This window comes from Tribolium madens, unplaced genomic scaffold, assembly GCF_015345945.1.
Source record: "Tribolium madens isolate multiple individuals breed KSU strain unplaced genomic scaffold, Tmad_KSU_1.1 Scaffold_19;HRSCAF=116;Tcas5.2_LG9, whole genome shotgun sequence".
NCBI classification, from domain to species: domain Eukaryota; kingdom Metazoa; phylum Arthropoda; class Insecta; order Coleoptera; family Tenebrionidae; genus Tribolium; species Tribolium madens.
Window position 1 is genome coordinate 5,579,838 of NW_025400983.1, and position 19,066 is coordinate 5,598,903.

At 31.3% G+C, this 19,066-nt stretch overlaps 6 protein-coding genes across 14 annotated transcripts in view; 2 read left to right on the forward strand and 4 right to left on the reverse strand.

Annotated features, from left to right (window-relative positions):
• Nucleotides 1–130: 130 nt before the first annotated feature.
• LOC123015601 (laccase-2-like) lies at nt 131–6,656 on the reverse strand. 2 transcript variants are annotated; one of them, XM_044415420.1, is made up of 7 exons: nt 6,603–6,617; nt 6,321–6,540; nt 3,479–3,566; nt 2,506–3,425; nt 2,199–2,411; nt 438–656; nt 131–390 (listed from the first exon to the last, which is right to left on the reverse strand). In XM_044415420.1, exons 2-7 carry the CDS (start codon nt 6,442–6,444, stop codon nt 239–241), a joined length of 1,716 nt encoding a protein of 571 aa, XP_044271355.1. In that variant the 5' UTR covers nt 6,445–6,540; nt 6,603–6,617; the 3' UTR covers nt 131–238. The 2 variants fall into 2 exon arrangements, with proteins under 2 accessions (XP_044271355.1, XP_044271354.1); XM_044415419.1 differs by having other exon boundaries at nt 6,321–6,656.
• A 1,944-nt stretch (nt 6,657–8,600) lies between these two features.
• On the reverse strand, nt 8,601–12,493 carry LOC123015425 (protein PTHB1). The gene is made up of 10 exons (XM_044415131.1): nt 12,211–12,493; nt 12,077–12,165; nt 11,764–12,028; nt 11,467–11,717; nt 10,687–10,989; nt 10,172–10,633; nt 9,742–10,028; nt 9,391–9,696; nt 9,137–9,338; nt 8,601–9,085 (listed from the first exon to the last, which is right to left on the reverse strand). Exons 1-10 carry the CDS (start codon nt 12,459–12,461, stop codon nt 8,955–8,957), a joined length of 2,547 nt encoding a protein of 848 aa, XP_044271066.1. The 5' UTR covers nt 12,462–12,493; the 3' UTR covers nt 8,601–8,954.
• Nucleotides 12,494–12,528: 35 nt separating this feature from the next.
• Nucleotides 12,529–13,678, reverse strand: LOC123015423 (pleckstrin homology domain-containing family A member 3-like). Of its 2 annotated transcripts, none has more exons than XM_044415128.1 (5): nt 13,496–13,678; nt 13,329–13,445; nt 13,129–13,281; nt 12,913–13,037; nt 12,529–12,863 (listed from the first exon to the last, which is right to left on the reverse strand). In XM_044415128.1, the coding sequence occupies exons 1-5, from the start codon at nt 13,533–13,535 to the stop codon at nt 12,699–12,701; spliced, it is 600 nt and encodes a 199-aa protein (XP_044271063.1). In that variant the 5' UTR covers nt 13,536–13,678; the 3' UTR covers nt 12,529–12,698. The 2 variants fall into 2 exon arrangements, with proteins under 2 accessions (XP_044271063.1, XP_044271062.1); XM_044415127.1 differs by having other exon boundaries at nt 13,105–13,281.
• A 109-nt stretch (nt 13,679–13,787) lies between these two features.
• LOC123015424 lies at nt 13,788–14,660 on the forward strand. The gene is made up of 3 exons (XM_044415129.1): nt 13,788–14,063; nt 14,120–14,418; nt 14,472–14,660. Exons 1-3 carry the CDS (start codon nt 14,015–14,017, stop codon nt 14,550–14,552), a joined length of 429 nt encoding a protein of 142 aa, XP_044271064.1. The 5' UTR covers nt 13,788–14,014; the 3' UTR covers nt 14,553–14,660.
• Nucleotides 14,661–15,645: 985 nt separating this feature from the next.
• LOC123015422 (endoplasmic reticulum resident protein 44) lies at nt 15,646–17,695 on the forward strand. 2 transcript variants are annotated; one of them, XM_044415126.1, is made up of 5 exons: nt 15,690–15,957; nt 16,168–16,243; nt 16,296–16,658; nt 16,883–17,272; nt 17,327–17,695. In XM_044415126.1, the coding sequence occupies exons 1-5, from the start codon at nt 15,898–15,900 to the stop codon at nt 17,656–17,658; spliced, it is 1,221 nt and encodes a 406-aa protein (XP_044271061.1). In that variant the 5' UTR covers nt 15,690–15,897; the 3' UTR covers nt 17,659–17,695. The 2 variants fall into 2 exon arrangements, with proteins under 2 accessions (XP_044271060.1, XP_044271061.1); XM_044415125.1 differs by having other exon boundaries at nt 15,646–15,957; nt 16,883–17,695.
• A 333-nt stretch (nt 17,696–18,028) lies between these two features.
• LOC123015844 overlaps nt 18,029–19,066 on the reverse strand; it is a 37,022-nt gene continuing 35,984 nt past the window's right edge. For all 6 annotated transcript variants that reach the window (XM_044415864.1, XM_044415862.1, XM_044415865.1 and 3 more), the window contains 2 exons: nt 18,369–18,430; nt 18,029–18,319 (listed from right to left, as the gene is read on the reverse strand). The gene's annotated coding sequence lies outside the window, so the exon portion shown is untranslated. The remainder of the gene's footprint in view (nt 18,320–18,368; nt 18,431–19,066) is intronic.

A 19,066-nucleotide genomic window follows, 5' to 3' on the forward strand; every position in this document is an offset into this window, starting at 1 on the left:
TGATTACTTTGCCGATTTTAATTTGATTACTTTATATCCAACAAACTTGCGTTATTTGTTACGAAAAAATATTATAATTTACAAACTAAAACAAAGTTTTGTAAAATGGGAGGGACAAATGAAGTAACAATTTTATTGTAGAATTTTTATTACACAAATCTTAAACATAAACTACTGTACAATGACTTGAGTGAGAAAAAAAAAACTCTTTTGTAATTATCACGTTAGAAACACAGTCTTACATCAAAAAGAAATCAGGACCAATGTAATTTCCACATGTTGGGAAATCTGTGGGGCTGGAAACCATATCACTAGGTTCACCAACTTGTAAAACAATATCTAAGCCCCTTGTCCAACCTCTGGATCCTTCATCTCTCAACATCCAAAAACCTAAAAATCATAACTATAATTTCACTTAAAACTACTGAAAAACTAACCAGGATTGTCCGCCAAGAATCTTAAAGCAACGACGCTGTTTTTTGGGATCCGAACAGTGTCTTTTAAAACTGGATTGTTGAAATTCCGTTTAAATAATGCGTTTTGTTGATCTAACAGTTTTATTTCTTCGGTTGAAGGTGTGCTTTCAAACTGCCGAAAACCAACCAAATAAAAGCGGTAGCCGTGTAAATGGAAAATGTGCTCCTCCTGGCTCGCATCTGAAAGTGCAAATAACCGCTTAGTTTTAAAAACAACCAAAAATAAGTGATTATTTTTATAAAAAAAAAAAACTTTAATTTATAATGATTTATGTAATAAAATCGAGCAAAATTAGATTGGAAATAGCTCAAATTGCTTTATTTTGTCAGAAAACTGTTATTTAAGGATTTATTTTGTTGAAAAACTTTGATTCAGATTGATTTCCGGCTCACAATTGAGCCAAATCGATTGAAAATAGCACAAATCGCTTCATTTCAGGCTAAAAATTGGGATTGAAGCAATTATTTTTATAAAATACATTGATTTTGAATGAAAATCGATCGAAATTGGGTTGGAAATAGCTCAAATTGCTTTATTTTGGAAGAATTATTTAAGGATTTATTTTGTTGAAAAACTTTGATTCAAGTTAATTTTCGACTTAAAAGCTAATAAAATATCTTTAATTGACAACCCACTATGATTTTTTTTTTTCGGACAAAGGTTATGATGATGTCAAACAAAAAAGAATTTCCAAAAATTTCTATCTACACTACTCCAAAAAATTAAAGGAACAAAAAACCGTCCTAAATTTTTTGGTGATTTTTGAAAAAGGGTCGTATCTAGATTAAAAAAAAAACATTTTTAGGCTTTATGTTTCTATTTTTGAGATCCTCTGGCATTTTTTTTTCTGTTAGGACGCAATCCTAAGTAAAAGTTAAGTTAACTAATGCAAAATTGTAACAAAAGTCGAAAAAAAAAATTGTTTTTTTCATTTTGATGAAGATTAGGCAATGTTCAGAAACATTTTGTGTAATTATTCCTTTAATTCTTTTATCAATCGGTCAATGGATCGATTTAAAAATTTAGAGGGCTATAATAAAAACATTAATCTTCTCATCAATATTAGTGAATACACGGTAGATTTACTAAAACCATGCAAAAAGTTACTTTTTTCTCTTTTCTTTGATTTAAAGAAAAGAGAAAAAAGTAACTTTGATTAATGTTGAGGGTAAAAAAATATTTTTCAAAAAACAATAAGAGAATCTTATAAGACATTTATTCCAGTTTTTGACACTACCCTTATATTCTCTGTGTGGTCATTGGTTGCTGAGATATCGATGACCAAAGACAAAAGGATCCTTTATCTCAGCGAAAAATTGACGTAAAGAGAATAAGAAAAAAGCATATTAAAGGTCAACAAACATGTTATCCGGCCTATACATAAACTTAACTTAAAAAAATTCCCCACGTCCGTGGACCAAAAACAAAAAAAAAATGATTTTTTTCTTTCGCGCCATTATTACTTACGATTGCGTTATAACCGTAGCACAGAAAAAATATTTGCCAAATCTCAAAACTACAAACTTGAAGCTTCAAAACGGCTTTTTTTATATCTAGATACGACCATTTTTCGATGAGTTACAGCCTTTCAAAAATCACCAAAAAGTTATTTAGGAAAATTTTTTGTTCCTTTAATTTTTTGGAGTAGTGTATTATCAAACTCTGGGTTCCGTGGTTCAAAATGTTTGCTAATAATTTATTTCAATGAAAGTAAATCCGACCTTGGTTAATAAGCACAATTTCGGCGGCCGATCGTAGAGGAATGTGCTCCACGTGAACACATTCGCAAACTTCCTTCCCTGCACATTTTTCAGGCACATTTATCTCGTCGCAAACGGTGTTCATAACAACTCGATCCAGTTGGGTTAACAAGGGAGACGAGGGATAAGTGAACGTTAAATTATTGACACCGAAAACTCTTGAGTCAAAATTACCTAAAAAAAAATATTATTGTCTTACATAACACCGCTTTCGCTCACTTTTCCATCACAGCACTTTCTCTCTTAACCTACTTGAGCCATATCTTACCATTAACATTTACGATTTTGGACCCGAGAGACAAATATACGACCTTTGGATTAGATTTGAGTGACTCTGGCATTTTTTCAAGAAAATTCAAATCACTTAAACATATTTTCCCAATTTGGCTTTGGCAAAGTGCCGTATCAAGACTCCTCCCTTCTTGTTCCTTGCTCGTTTGTGTTGTTTCCCCGCCCTCGTAATTCAACAGGGCTAACCCTTCGCCCACACATGACTTCACCCTCACATAATGTCTTTTTATTTTCTGGTGGGTTTTCAGGACAAAATCGACCCTTTCGCCTTTCCCCAAAACTACAGAAGTCACTTCAGTGGGAAAAACAGGATTTCCATCCAAAGCAATTATTTTGATGGGGTGATTATCGACGCTGAGGGTCACAGGGCATCCAGAATTACCCCCAGTAAAGGCCACTCTAAACCGGTAACGTTTGTTTCGCTTCACTGTGAATTTTGCCACTTCAGATGGGCCTCTTCCATTGACTAGCACTTTTTTATCCCTTTCTGAAATCAGAACTACGTGGTTTCTTGAGTCTACATCGTAGTATTTTCGTTGAAGATCAGTTTTTTCAGGTTGTCGGACAATCAAGGCACCAAATAAGCCACGGTGGAGTTCGTTGTCGGAAAATGCCTGATACAGGTGTGTTCCTGGGGCACTGACTCGAAATTTGTACTGAAATGTTGTGTAACTGAGGATTGGGCATTGGGTCACTAGAGGAACACCGTCCATGAAGGGTGCTTCAGTGTTTGGTTGCCCTCGCCAGTGCACTGTTACACTATGCCCAGGCATTTTGTTGACTACATCCACTACTAAAATGTCGTTTTGGCATATTTGGATCGCAGGACCTGGACTTTGGCCATTAACTGTGATGACTTCGGAGGATGTGTCATTGAAGGAACAATCTTTACAAGACCTAACATAAAATAGTAATTTGGTACAAAATGACGAGAATGTGAGTTATATTACCTTCTATTTTCAATTTGAATTTTTATACGGCATATCATTGGCCAATCTAGGTCATGGCAAGGTCTATCACAGCTCAAAAATGTTCCCTCTAAAAATATAGAAATTTAACTGTTTTGGTAACACTTTTGTGGGCTGTTTCACAACTTGTACGAAAAGTTTTAAACACATTTTTAAACAATTTGATACTAGAGCTGCTCTTTTGTGTTTCTTTTGTGCGAAAACATTTTTTGGCTTAATTTTTTTTGTTTGTGTGTTTTGCATGCTGAACAAAAAGTATGGAACCAAGCGATTTTTGCATAAACTACTCCTACTTTACACAAAAAATAATTTGGACATTTGATCGTTTTTCAATAATGGAATTTTTCGAAATCTGTTTTAGTTTTCGAGTTTTGCATTTTTTCACTATAAAAACGATTTTTTACAAAGACTATAATTTAAGGATTACAACTATCTACATTCTATTTAATTTTTATCGAAAAAAATTTCCTTTAAAAGTTGCCATTTCGAAACAAATCGCACTCTTCTTAGTCTTACACTTTTTGTTCACCTTGCATGTATATCGAATTACGCACTTTTCCCTTGACTATTTTCATAAAAAAAATTATACTGGAAGTCTAATAAAAAACAAATTACAATTTTTTAAAGTTAAAAAAAATAAAAACAATAAATCAGGTTCTGATATCAAGTAAAATTTGCATAAAAAACTTAGAAAAATAGGTTACAATTTTTGTTTTGCATGTTAATAATACTGTGATAAGAGCGCCAGTGTAGGTAAAACCTATATACAATGTGATTTTTTTTTAAAACGAGCCACCCTAAGTATCTCAGAAAAGTAAACAAAAATTAGAAAATCCCAAAACATAAACAAACAATTTTTATTTACAGGGGGACACTCTTTTAGTTTACTCGTGAAAGTTGTAACATCAACCCCCTTTGTAATACAAATAACCCCGTTAAAATTTTGAAGGGCGCCACCCCTTTTGTGATACCTCAAATGAAAGGTATTTCGACCAGGAACTCGGCTGTTTTGTTTATGTTTTGAGTATTTTTGATACTTTTTATAATTGTCTATATTTTTTTTTGTTATTGTTTTTGGAGTGCCGTATTTTCATAACAGAAAATGTCACTTTAATTTTAGTTAAAAACTAAACCTTCAATTTTGTTCTGCGGCTTTCATACTACATTAATATTACCATCAGATTAAATACCATGTAACCTTATAAAAAAACAATCGAAACTAAAAAAAAAAACACAGCCGAATTCTTGGTCAAAATATATTTCATTTAAACTATCACAAGAGGGGTGGTGCCCTTTAAAATTTTGAAGGGATTGTCTGTATTACCAAAGGGGTAGGTAATACAAATTTGAAAAGTACACTAAATATTGTCCTCTTGTAAACAAAAATTGACCTGTCTGGGATTCTCTAAGTTTTGTTTATTTTTCTAACATATCCAGGGTGGCTCGTTTTTATAAAAAAATCACCCTGTATATACTGACTGGTCTGAGTGAATAACGTTAAGTTGATTAGTGATTACGATAAATGAAGGTGTTATTAAAGTGTTAATTTATTAATTATAGTTATAAAATTTCATAATATTAATCTAGTTATTACATTTTTTAAACATTCTTATTTAAAAATGTATATGTGAATAAACTTTTACGAATATGTTGTGAAACCACCTTTATAATGTCACACCTTACAAAAAGACATTTGACCCTATTTTTATCAATAAAAAGTGTAGTGTGACAAGGGTGATTATGGCTTCGATTTTTAAAGTAGCAAACACACGAATAAATCACGAATGCAAATTAATGATAACATCTCTTAAAACTTATTTGAAAATTAACCCTTTCACGAATAAGTAACCTCATTACTCGAACAACAAACCATTAAAAAATATTAAATCTGAGAAACAATAGAAATGTAAACAAAAATTATTTGTGTAATATAACAAATAAAAGTAATAAAATATAGCGTTAAGGTAAAAAAATAAGCTTGTCAATATCTACATGATTATATGTATTTTCTGAGATATAAAAAATGGTAGATTTGTAAAAAAAAAAAGATTTTAAATAGGTTTCAGAATTCGTTGGTATTTGAAAAAATGCTGTAAAATTTTTACCTCTTTTTTCTAATGAAATGACACTTTATTTCTCGCAGCTGTTGTGCTAATTTTAACTGTTTTTAAAACAATGAAACGCTTAACTTAAAAAAAACATTGTTTACATGTTTACAATTTCTGTCGGTCAAGTTCAATCTTGAAAACTGTCAACTTACAGGGTAAATATAACTATGGAACTAAGCGATTTTTTTAATCGTTTGCCTCCAGAAAATAATAATTAAGAAAATTAAAGTAATATAAAAATGTGATCGTATTTTGAGAACGAAATTTTGTTTTGTTTTTGAGATGCAATTTTTTGGTCAAAATTGCAATTTATGTAATTTTTTTAATTAAATATAAAGTAGTATATAGTTGTAATCCTTAGATCATAACCTTCATGAAAATTTTATAGTGGGTTGCCATTAAAAAAATACAAAAAATTGTAGAACTTAAAATCAAAAGAAAATTTTGAAAAATTATATTCTTGATAAAACATCACATTTTTATTTTACTTTATCATTCATCAATTAGTTTTTCCAAAAAAAAAAATACTTTAAGCAAGCCATACTTTTTATGTATCAAAAACTATCAAGAAGCACAATTATAAAAAAGTGACGGTGTATTCATTCATTTTCCACTTCTTTTTCTTATGAATAAAAATTAAGAAAAAAAAGTTTCCAAATTTCCATAACCAAGCTTTATCACTCAACTTCAAAGGTAATGCACAAAACGTAAAATACCTGGTAAGGGGGTAAGGTACAAAACCGCCACTACTGCCACCATCATTCCCATTACTATGGTCACTCTCAACATCACATTTTGTGTTTTTGACATCTTATAATTAGATTGTTGACAGCACGACATTACAGCAACTATTTAGGAGCCAAATAAAATAATAGTAATAATCTCCCTTGCTCAACAATGTTTTTGTTATGGTTTTGTGATGACACTGAATAACGTCTACAAAAATGAACACAAATCATAACAGACACTGAGATAATAAAAACAAACAAAAGCACCACCTGCAAACTGCAGGTGTAGCAAAGTAACTACTTCTGAAGGCAGAATTGTTATTAGTGCTCCCACTTAACGAACGAAGGAAATGAAGAAGTGAAAGTAAAACGAACCTCATAGTGGCTCATACTCGGTTCACTTGAACTCGATGTCATTGAAACTAGACATTGTTATTTTCTTTTTAGGGAATTAACTCCAATAACCCTGATAAAACAAGCAATAAACTAAATTCATTACGTTTCAAATAATGAAGACAAACTACGTAAGTTATCCTATTATTTAGGTACAAGAATTTTATTTTATTTTAATTAATGATGATCCAGGCGAGTAGCTAGGAACAATTTTTATGTGGGGCGCTCAAAATTTTTAGTGAGGCTTGAACAGTTCTGCAGTTTTGTATAATACACGTTTATTTTTTTACTATAACTAATGTTACTGAAAGGTTTCAAATTTAAATATAAAAAAAACAAAAGATGGACATTTAATCAAATAAAAAAAATGTTATGATATAAAAATAATAATAGTAATATGCTTCTGAATTTGATATAAGTTCATATTATAAATACCTACATTGTTTTTAGCCTAAATTTTATTCAATTGCTAATAATAGCTAATACTTGTACATACTGAACCAAAAGTAAAAAACAAAATTCATATCTTTGTGGTAGTTTTTCAAAAAATTCTTGAATAGGTCGATTTTATTTTTTAAATGCTATATTTTCACATTATAGTGACATTCGTTTTTGAGTTGTGACGTCATTTTTAATAAAACAGATTTTTGTTCACTGTTTTAAATAGCACACATCTTTATCTTTCTGGTAATAAAAAAATAATTAAAAAAAATGAAATTAAAACTTAAAAAAATAATAAAAAAATATTTCCAATAAACACAAAAGGCTTTTTTTTTGTTCTTGCCTTATTTTATGAAGGGCAATTGTTTTTTGTATATTTTTTTAAATAATTAGCATGAAAACACTTAATATGAAACCTAAACACAAAAAAAAAATAAGAACAAAAAACAATTACCCTTTATAAAATAAAGCAACAACAATAAAGCCCTTTGTATAAAACTTTCTATAACTTTTTTAAGTTTTTTTATTTTATTTTTTTTGCATTTTTTGCTTTTTTGAATTTTTTTATGCTTATCAGAAAGATAACGTGTACTATCTAAAACAGTAATAAAAAATGTCGGTTCATTTAAGAAAAAAATTAAAATAACGTCATTACTCGAAAACGAACGACGTCATAAATGTCACTATATATATATAGTAAAAAAGTAGCGATTAAAAAAATTAAATCGGCCTGTTCAAGGATTTTTTTGAAAAATTACTCATAACAAAGATATGAATTTTGTGCGTTACTTTTGGTTCAGTCTGTATCATAATTTTATGCGTTTCTAAACAAAGTTGTTAAAAAAGACAAAGTTTTAAAGTTTGCTGATCTTCGAAGAGAAACTTTATTTATTTTACCCATTTTATTTTTTCTAGTACTGAAAAAGTTTATTTTATCACCGTTGTTAACTATTTTTTTACAATTTTTTAGATCTAAATTTGTAACACACATTTTTCTTTTACAAAAAAAACGCAGTTTGGGATATATTCTCTTTATTCAAGAAAAGTACAATAATATATTTGTGTTTCAACTTTAACAGCAAGTATTTAAACACAAAATTGTTATTTATGTACTATAATAATTTTTATTTCAAAGATGCATATAAAACTTTCCTCCTACCGACTAAATTAATAATAATTACAAAATAAAATAATAATTTTGTCAAAGAATAATAATTGCTCGGTAGGGGATATCTGAATAAAGTTGGCTGACGACTATCAAAAAAAAAAATGCGCAAAAAATTCAATTCATTCAATTTCAGTTTATTTTAGAGTAAAAATCGGTATTTCGTTTATTTTATTCCCGAGGGAGGAAGGGAAGCTCACTTTATTTCCGGTTGGGAGGAAACAATAAATACTTTTTTAGTTTTTAGGTTTATGTTTATTTACATCTACCCACTATAATTATAAATACGAAAAAAACCTATTTAAAAAAAAATCTTTTACAAATAAGATATGAATTATTATGATCTTTAAAATGAAAATATCGCTAAAAATTACTTGCGATTTTACCAAAAATTATTTTGTTAATTTCTTTCCATTCGCTGTGTACGTTTCTATCTCAAGCTACCTACTTACAATAATACTTTTCATAAATGAAATGGCACTGTTTACACGTACATTAGAAAGTGAGACTGTGCTGTACAATCAGAAAACTGAAAGTTTTATTTAACAATAGGTGGGTATGTCGAGAGAAATTTTACACCCGAAGGTATACATACACATTTTTACTGCTACAACTGTAATATTTCATTGTGACTTTTTCGTGAGAAGACCTCTCCTTGCTAAAAGCAGTTGAGAACTGGATTCGCCAATTTGAGACCCAATCGGCAAACTTTCCGTCACATTATTGTCTTCTTTGTTTCCATTTTCTTCTTCCACTAAATATAAAATTCAGTTTAATTGAAAATTAAAAAAAATACAATGGATACCTTCATCGAGCAAACTAGAAGATTCTAGTAAAATTCCTTTTGAAATTCTTTCAAGGATCAGAGTTAAATGTTTCTCAATTTTTGAAACATCCCTGATTTCTTCCAAATTTGCATGAGCAGTTCGTAATTTATCTTTCTCAGATTTCGCCAGAACTGTGCGCAATAAATACGATAAAGATGCGTCAGTGATGTCTTCCCAACTCTAAAAACACAAAAACCTCATTGTTAACCACTGAAAAAATTGAAAAATTTACTTGTCCATCAATGTCATAGATAACAGGGCTAAAAGCAGATTCAATCAACTGTCTCACTTTCATATTAACGTCCATTAATTTGATAATATTAATTACAAGGTGTAAAATCGAAGATAATTCATTTCTTCTTTTAACTAAATTATTCTTCTCTTCTTCAAACTCTTCGGTCAGTTTCATAATTTCGGAATAAGTGTCTCCGAGAAGTAACTCCAAATTGGCCAGTGATGTCGGGTTTTTTATTTTAAACTTTGCAATTAGGCGTTTCTGGATTAATCTCAACTGGGCACTGAGCTGAATAATCTGGTTCTAAAAAGATTTTTGTTATTGAATAATCTGCACCAGTTTTCTCACCTGTAACGAAACGAATTTCTGTTGTGAATTAAAATGGGCTCTAACATAATCAAGTATAACACTAGTTTGCGGAAAAGAACCAGAAGTAATTGCAAAATCGCCAATGTTGGCATAGTGTTTCCTAAGCCGATTCACCATTTCTTCCACTAAAAGATTCAACGATGCGAAGGAGTCCGACTGAAGTCTGTATCTTTCAGACGATTTTGCCAACAATATTGTTACAACTTTCCCGTTTGCTGCTTTATTTTTAAACGCAATTGCGTTATTGTTCGAGGAAAACGTGTATTCTGCAATTTAGGTTTTTTTAAAGTAGCCTGTGACTCTGCAGTTAAGTTGGCAACAAGAAGTGACAGTAATTTGGCAACCGTTCACGTGCCAACTTAATTTCAGTCACAGGTCACTCTGATATTTAAAAATTTGGACGTTTTACCTGGGAAAAGAACAGATAAACCCACGGGAGTCTGATTAATATTTAAAGTCACTTTGCACTCGCTATCTTTACAGGGCGGACATGTCTCAACTGCTAAGTTTAAAGGCAACGTCGCACATCTCATCACACTCCTCGGAACTCCCAAACTCGATATAAATGAAGCCACAACTTGCACGTTTAAATGTGAAACCTCTTCAGGTTTCTCCATGAAAACACGGCAACTCATTGTGGTTTTTTCAGATAAATTAGTGAAAAACTCAGTCTGGGGACAAACTTTCAGCGGGTATTCTACGAAAACCGTCACTTGGACTTCTTCGAATAAAGTCTGAGGGATGATATCTATTAAAATGGGACAAGTTTTGTTATTTATGGCGTTTTCGAGTGTAGAGTCTTCTAAATGTGGACTCACTGAGACATTTAGGACAAGTTCGCGTTCGGTTGTGGCGTTGGTTACTTTTATATCTGCAGTAGGGGAAAGATAAGGCCTAATGTGTACTAATTGTGAGACTAAATACCGTTCGAATATGTATTTTTAACAATTTTGTGTAGTTTGGTCAATTCTTGACCGGCTTTTTCGAAGTCCAAATCTTGAACGGCTAAAGGAGGTGCCACAAATAAGCTCGGTTCTGTGCCCAGATATGAACACGATAGAGTTCCTTCCTCTAGTAGTAACACTAAGACACCATCAGTATTGCAAACAAGACCACGATTGAAAGAAATAGGAGAAACGGACAACTGTGAGCACCACTTCAAAGAAGTATTCTGGTAAATCAGTAAATTATTTGTCTCGGAAACAACAAGTGAGATAATCCTGTCGTCTAAAAGTATTGATTATTTGAGTTTTGAACAGAAAATGGAACCAAACGTCTTTTGCTTATAAACTATATATTCTTTGAAAAAACTATTTGAAGAATGATAAAGTACTACATAAAAATATGAACGTTCCTCAAAAATAGAAATCTATTGGCAACACTGAGGCAATCCTTCTAATTTGTTATATCAGAATGTGTCAGGTGACGGCTAAATCAGCAATCGCCCGTCGCAAATCAATGACAATTGCCTATAAAAGTTTGACGTTTGAATTTGAAAATCAACGTTGCCAATCTAAAATTTTAAATTTGAAACCAACTTAAAACCTTTTTTTTTTTATAAAGGTCATTTTTATTCTCATAATAGTCATAATACGATCTCATTTTTATAATTTTTTAATTGTTATTTTTAAAGGCAAGTGATAAAAAATAAAAAACGCTTGGTTCCACATATTTTTGTTCACCTTGAATTAATTTTAAACTTACTAAGGAAGTAGTTGATAAAATTGAGTGGGGAAAACTCGAGCCGTTTCATGTATTTCAATTTTCCACTGTCACTTAGACAGAAAATGCTTCTTTCACCCAACACCATAATGTAGGTTTCTCTGGAAGTGGAGTCTTGGACCACATCTAGGCTTATGATTCCTTCCCCGAGATTAAACGTCCAGTCACTGCAGACTTTACCCACATTTGGGCCCTCTATGGAATTTTGACCGGCCTCAGACAATACTTTATATCTTTAAAAAGCAAAGTTGGAGTAAAAAATGCCATTCTTAAACTCACCTAAAGCTGATTATGTGCCAATTTGAGTTGGACGTAACAAAACTATCGGAGGATTTAACAAAAATTAAAGGTCCTGGGAGTAAAACATCGGGTAGAAAACAGCAAAACGCGAGACTTTCTTGTTCAAAAAACGTTAATAATCCGTCTAGCGATTGTACACAAATAAAATCGCGGTTTTTAACGCCTCCAAAAGGACCTACACATAAATTAAAAGCCAACTTTTGCAATTTATGGACGTATAGTGGCTCAAGAATATTTTGAACGCCTACAAAATTAAAATTTTAGTTATATTCTTGGAAAAACAGTCACTTGCCGTGCTCCGTTGCCCCCTCTTTTGCAATTAGATCATAAACGTTTAGTGATTTGGGTTGTAAGACTGCTAACTGGACTTTAGTCGAACCTCTGACACATTTTATTAATTTCTTTCAAAAATTTTACTGTACTTACGATAATAACCGGCCAGAGCTTAATTGGAGGATTGGATCTTTTAAAATTGTTTCTATCAATAAATCTGAAGGGGAATATTCTTTAAAATTTGTCTCACATGAAGGTTTAAAAACTTTTAAAATCCCACTGTGACTCCCAACTATTAGAAAATCAGAGTCATGATTAAGTTTCGTTACTAACAAACTATTTTGATCAAATGAATCTTCTTCACAGTGAACACTCCAAAATGTTCGTATTTTAAAAAGCGACATTTTGGGAAACTGAATGGTTAGAAATATATTGATTGTTGTGAATGTAAACAAGAAAAAATCAATAAACTGCTGCTTTAAAATATATTTATTTATTCCCTGGAAGAGTTATTTAAATACTTTGGTTACAGTAATTATTCTAGATACAGTACAAAACTCTGAACACAAAAAACATAATTATTAACAATTCTTAGTAAATAGTAAAACATAAATAAAATTCAACTTGAGTAAGAAATATATTTATATCCTCTTTGAGGCTAGATTAACAGTTGCTGGTGGTACAATAACGTCATTATTGGGTACGTTATACATAATGTTTGCATTTGACAATTCCATGCATTCTTCTAGAGTTTTAATGAAAGTATCACAAGTTGCTCCCAACAATCTTGTAGCGTCATCCATTTTCTGAAACCCAATGTGAAAAAAACTCAGATAAAGAAGTGAAACTTATTACTTCAACATCAGGCCTGTTTTCTCCATTAGTGGAATTTTTAATAACATGTACTTGTTGCATCAATAAATCACAATAAAGCCTTAATTCTGATTTCTTTTTTTTCAAGGCATTGGTGTTAGGCTCACCTGAAAAAAATTAGTAACGTTTTTACATCATTTGCATGAATGTAATTTGCTACAAAAATAAACCTACAGTTGTTATTAACTTTGAACTCACTAGAGTCATTTAGAGTTCGTTTTTGGACACAAGCTTTAGCACTACCGAGGGCGACCAACCACTGCTGTCTTTCTTGTGATGTTGCTGTTTTGAGATAAATGTGTTGCTCGCCGGGAATTACAAGGTCTAACCGTGTACTATCGATGGCGTTAACTTGAAAATCATCATTATTATTTAATTTGTACTAATGCAATTCCTACCAATTATTTCACAAGCTTGCACTTTAATAGAACCTCTACAACCCTGATTAACCTCTTCTTGGGATTTGTAATATGCTAGTACACCATTTTCAAGAATAAACCATCGCGTCTGCCATCCTAAAAAATAAGTACTTGTAGTCCTAATCATGTTTGCTCTTGTAGATTACCATTCCAGTAATTAGTCCATTTCCAAAGGACTCCTTCCATGATCCCTGTCTAATGGGAAAATTACTACAACGCAGGCATTATTTTAATCGATACTCGTCATAAAATTTATAAAAAATTAAAACAGATTACTCAAACGTTTACAAATGAGGACTTATCTGTTTACGTTTTCAATTTTTGACAAGTTTAATCAGTGATACCAATGTGAAATTTGACATCTAAAGTTAGGATGTAAGGAAATTTCGCGTTTACGCAAATTTGCTCCATAAGAATTTTTCTTCTATTTCTAGTAATTTTGTCAACATATTTTGGACTTTTTTAACCAATTTAAAATTTATTCACTACTAATATTTCATGGAAAATAAGAAGTTAGTGATATTTAGCCTTTGTTCGTTTGAGATTTTCAACATTTAGCTGTTGGTGACACTGTAACGCAGGTGTGTTGTTATTTTCTCCGTGGTGGGTGTGGTTATGTTGTCATAAACTGATCATTTAATTAATTTACACCAATTTTAACAAATATGAGGACATTATCAAGCTGCTTTATCTTGTTGGCTTTTATAGATCTCGGTGAGTCTTTTTTAAACCATAAAATGTCGATTTTACATAACCTTAATCTCTTTTAGGTTTGACTTTAGAATGTTATGTTTGTGATAATCAGGAGGATAACAAAGGCAAATGTGTGACAACAATTAAAACATGCGAATATGGGGAAAATGTTTGTTTAACTGAGATTAAGTGGGGAAGCACACCCTACTGGCAACAAGGAGCCTTAAAGCAGTATTACGTTTCAAAGAAATGTGCTACGAAAGAACGGTGTGAAAATTATAGAAAAAGTAACATGCCTTATTGCACACACATTTGGTATCAAGACTGGAAGTGTTCTGAATGTTGTAAAGGTGACAGATGTAATTATTACATTATTGTAAGTATAATTTTCGGGTTTCTTTCTTTTAATATTAACTTTATCTATTTTAGTCAGGATCAAGCAGGACACCCGTTTATGCAACAGCATTTTTTACTACTATTCTTTTTAGTATACTTTACAAAATTTTGTAACCCGGTTACAAAGTCATATCTCATGTTAGTGCGAAATAATCCGTCCGTTTTTTTGTATGATTATTTTTTATTAAAACATTTTTATTAATAATGCATTTATTCGTACAGTGATGGACAGTAATTTTCGTCCAACCGGTTTCCCTGACAGATTAAAAGTGTAAATTAGTCTTTAGGTTTTTCTAACCTTGTTTCAGAATTTTGATTAACGTTTGTCATGTTGACAGAATGCTCGATGCTTCTTGCTACTGTTTACCTTTGTCCTTTGTGGACAACCAGTGGTAGTCCTTGGTATGCTCAAAAGTATAGAGACACGTCTTTGAGACATATCTTCTTGTACCAGAATTTTTATTTTATTATGTTCGAATATGATTAAATTTGACAATACGTATTTGAATGTCAGTTATAATGACAATAAAGCACAGACTACAGTGAATTTTTGTGAATTCACAGAAATTGGGTGGACGAAATTCACTGTACTACCTTTATTTCAAGGTATGTGTGTTCTATTGTATATTGTTTTTGAAAAATATTAACTTTTTTCCATTTTTATTATTAAAATAAATCATTATTCTCTGTGGGGATTCGACAAAATATACAACGTGTTTCAAAATGATTTTCATTTAGCTCTATAGAATTTCTTTTTATGTAAAATTCTCAGTGCCGCTCTACTCTTTTTGAACATGATAGTTCTGTCAACAGTGGCAGCTGTTAATCGAAATAAATTAACATTTGACATTAATTATTCAGATTCAATATTTTTTATTTTTTTTTAGTAGAAAGTAGTCCACTTTATTCTCTGTAATTATTTCAACATTTTTAAACGGAAACTAGAGATAAAATTTGAGAAACTTAATTCTTTAAATATTGAAATTTTTTGATGGAATACTGACAAATGGACTCATACTTCAAAAACAGCGTTAAAAAAAATTATTCGAAGTTCGGCGGTTCTTGGGCAGATGATTTCAAGCGCACTACTACCAACATAACAGTACGCAATAAACTCCTCTAATGTTTCAGTGATTTTAATGTTTTCACTACATTTAAGTAAGACAGTTCAGTCAATCTATCGCTATATAAGTTGTAATAAACAAAGGAATTTTAATTTTAGATTTTGTTTGCTAAGCGAATGGAGATTGATTTTGACGAATTAGAGAATTCTCGCTTAAATACTTACGCACGAAAAACATTTAAGTGGCGTGCCATTTCGGCGTTGCGAGAATTGGCACATGCGCGCTTAACCCTTCAAACTTCTATGACGTTTTGAATCATCGAACTGCCTATCTTTCCCGTGAATTTATTTGTAAAATTAATACAGTAAACACTTCCCCGTCAATTAATTATTAGAATGGTTCATAACATATGGTTTCTGAGCAGTTTTAGGCTCACATTCTTCATAAGTTTTATGGTGAGTTTGACAGATTTTATTTTCTTGTTTACCTGCCACGAATCGGAGAAATTACTGTTTTCCTGACGAGTTTCGTTTATTTTACTCAAATATAAGGTAACACACGCAGCTGTAGCTTTATTTTCTTAAAACCGAACCTTAGAAATAAATGTTTGTGTAACATAACCTAGCTTAGAAACAAATAAAATAATTATGCGGCTTTGGTTTCAGGTTTTTTATGTTTTTCACAATCCAACAGACAGCGGAGCAGTTCAGCTAACACAAGATAATCTGGATATGACTTTAGGTACTTGAGATAAAAAAGTAATTGAAACTTTGTTAATGGCTCCAAATTGTAGCTTCCAATGAATTAGTTTTTATTAATTTTTATGCCGAATGGTGCAGATTTAGCAATATACTAATGCCAGTATTTGACGAAGCCGCTGATAAAATTGCCCAAGAGTTTCCCGAGGCTGGCAAAGTCGTCATGGGGAAAGTCGATTGTGATAAAGAAGGGTCAGTTGCGACAAGATTCCACATTACCAAATACCCAACTCTTAAAGTAATACGAAATGGACAGCCGGCAAAAAGGGAATATCGGGGTGAACGCTCAATTGAGGCTTTTACAAACTTCATCAAAAAACAACTCGAAGATCCCGTCAAAGAATTTAAAGAATTGAGAGAACTTAACGAACTAGAGTCTAATAAAAGAATAGTTATTGGTACGCATAAATTTTTATGCTTACGATAAGTTTATCACGATTTATTAGCAGATTTTAAAATTAAGTTGGCAAGATTGATTAGAAGATATAATGCATTCGCGATGTTCTTGGATAAGGGGTGGCTATGTTTCCATAGCCAGCCTTATTCGAAACCATTGTTAATGAATTTTGCCAACTTAATTTCACACTTATAAGCTACGGTATTTAGTAATTATTTTTTACAGGTTATTTCGACAGGCGGGATCAGCCTGAATACAATATATTCCGACGCGTTGCTACTAACGTTAAGGACGACTGCCATTTTCATGCTGGTTTTGGTGAAGCTTCGCGCACCATGCACCCCGAGAACCAACCTATAATCGTCTTTAGGCCTGACAGGGAGCGTTCTAATGATTTAGATGAAACTTACACGGGAAGTTTAACAAATTTTGATGAATTGCACATATGGGTATCTGAGAAATGTGTACCTTTAGTACGTGAAATTACTTTTGAGAATGCTGAGGAGCTAACCGAGGAAGGATTGCCGTTTTTAATTCTTTTCCATTCCCCTGATGATAAAGAAAGTATTAAGAGGTTTACTGAAATTGTACAAACCGATTTACTGTCAGAAAAACGTATTTATTTGCTTTTTTTTCTGTTGTTCCATTTTGATAATTTTTTATTTTCAGAGTCAATAAACTTCTTGACTGCCGATGGTAAAAAATTTGCACATCCTTTACATCATCTCGGAAAGGGTGAAAAGGATTTGCCACTTATTGCAATTGATAGTTTTAGGCACATGTATCTGTTTCCAAATTACAAGGATATGGAAATCCCTGGGAAACTAAAACAGTTTATTCAAGATCTCTATTCAGGAAAATTACATAGAGAATTTCATTATGGTCCTGATTCTGATGAACTTAGTTCTTCACAAAAATCGCCAACAACCCCACCTGAAAGTACTTTTAAAAAGTTAGCACCATCAAAAAATAGATATACTCTACTTAAAGATGAATTGTAAGTTATTTCTTTCTGTAAATAAATTTTTTTGAAATCTACTGTTTTAAAACTAGCATTCTTTTATCAATTCCATTTAACAAAAACAATGTGCATAGTTTTACGTTACAGATTGTTAACAGCTCAAAATTACCCTAAGAAAATAAAAATACATTAATTAAATAAGATAAGAGATATTTTCAGGTGCTATCAGGCTATACTTTTATGAATATTTTTATGTATACAGCCAATAAAGAACTAATGTGTAATTCTGCGACTGACTCAATAATAACTTGTTCACTTTTCACAAGTCTTTCTAATTTTTTGAGATTCTTTTTTTGAGTTTTCTTAGTGTTTAGCAAAACGGGGGAGGGGTATGAACAAAAATAACAACGCTAAATCAAATTAATTATATTACAAATTTAACAGTATATTAAACTTTGTATAAGCCCTTTAAACAAACGTAACATTCAATTACAGTTAATCTACAGTTCTGTTTCATAAACGAAAAATTATTTATATACTTGCTGTAAGCCGTAAAAAAATTATTTCACTATTCGAAAAATTTGGTACCACTATTTATACGTATTATTTTTTTATATAAAAAATTAAACAATTGTTTCGTTGGTTAAGAAGAAGAGCCATTTCTCCAATTTCTTCCAATTGCACGTAACGGGAAATTTATTCTGAAATGGGTATTGGCATTATACGGTGGTTCGTTGTATTTGATCTTACCTTTGTCTGCATGTGGTGCACGGAATGCCTTTTAGAATCAGTCATTATTAATTTTAATACACCTGAAAATTTAAAAAAGGTGAATATTACAATGCATAAAAGTAAATCAACAACAAAATACTAATTTTTCGTGGGTAAATGAAAAAACCCAATAGTATATTACAGTATGAGTGGATAAACTAGAAGTTTTACACAGAAGTGAGCTTAAGCTCATTCGCTGTTATGCAAACGCTTTTTATATCTAAGTAAAACAATAGTATTAGTAGTAGAGTATTAGTAATACAATAGTAAGTGTTTCATTTCTGTCAAGAGATTCTAAAGTTTACCGAGACAGTTGCACACTCGTTTTCGTTGTCATTGCAACAAACACTACAATAATAAACAACGTACAGAAAAATCATTTTCCTAAGACCTACTAAAATTTTTATGACACATTATAAGAGATTAACCAAACAATGGCTTGAATTTGTTACCCTCCATAAATGGCACGTTCCTTTGCAAGTGTTGCTGCACCCACTAGAATAAAACAGGGTCGTATTTAAAACCAAAGTAGTGGTAGAGTTTTACCAAGTTATTATTAAAAAAAAATCTGCTTTATTTAATAATAACTTGTTAATAACCACCTGGCTTTTTTAAATTTCTTAAAATACTTGATTACATCAAAAACTATTAAAATATTTCAAGTATTTTAGACAAAA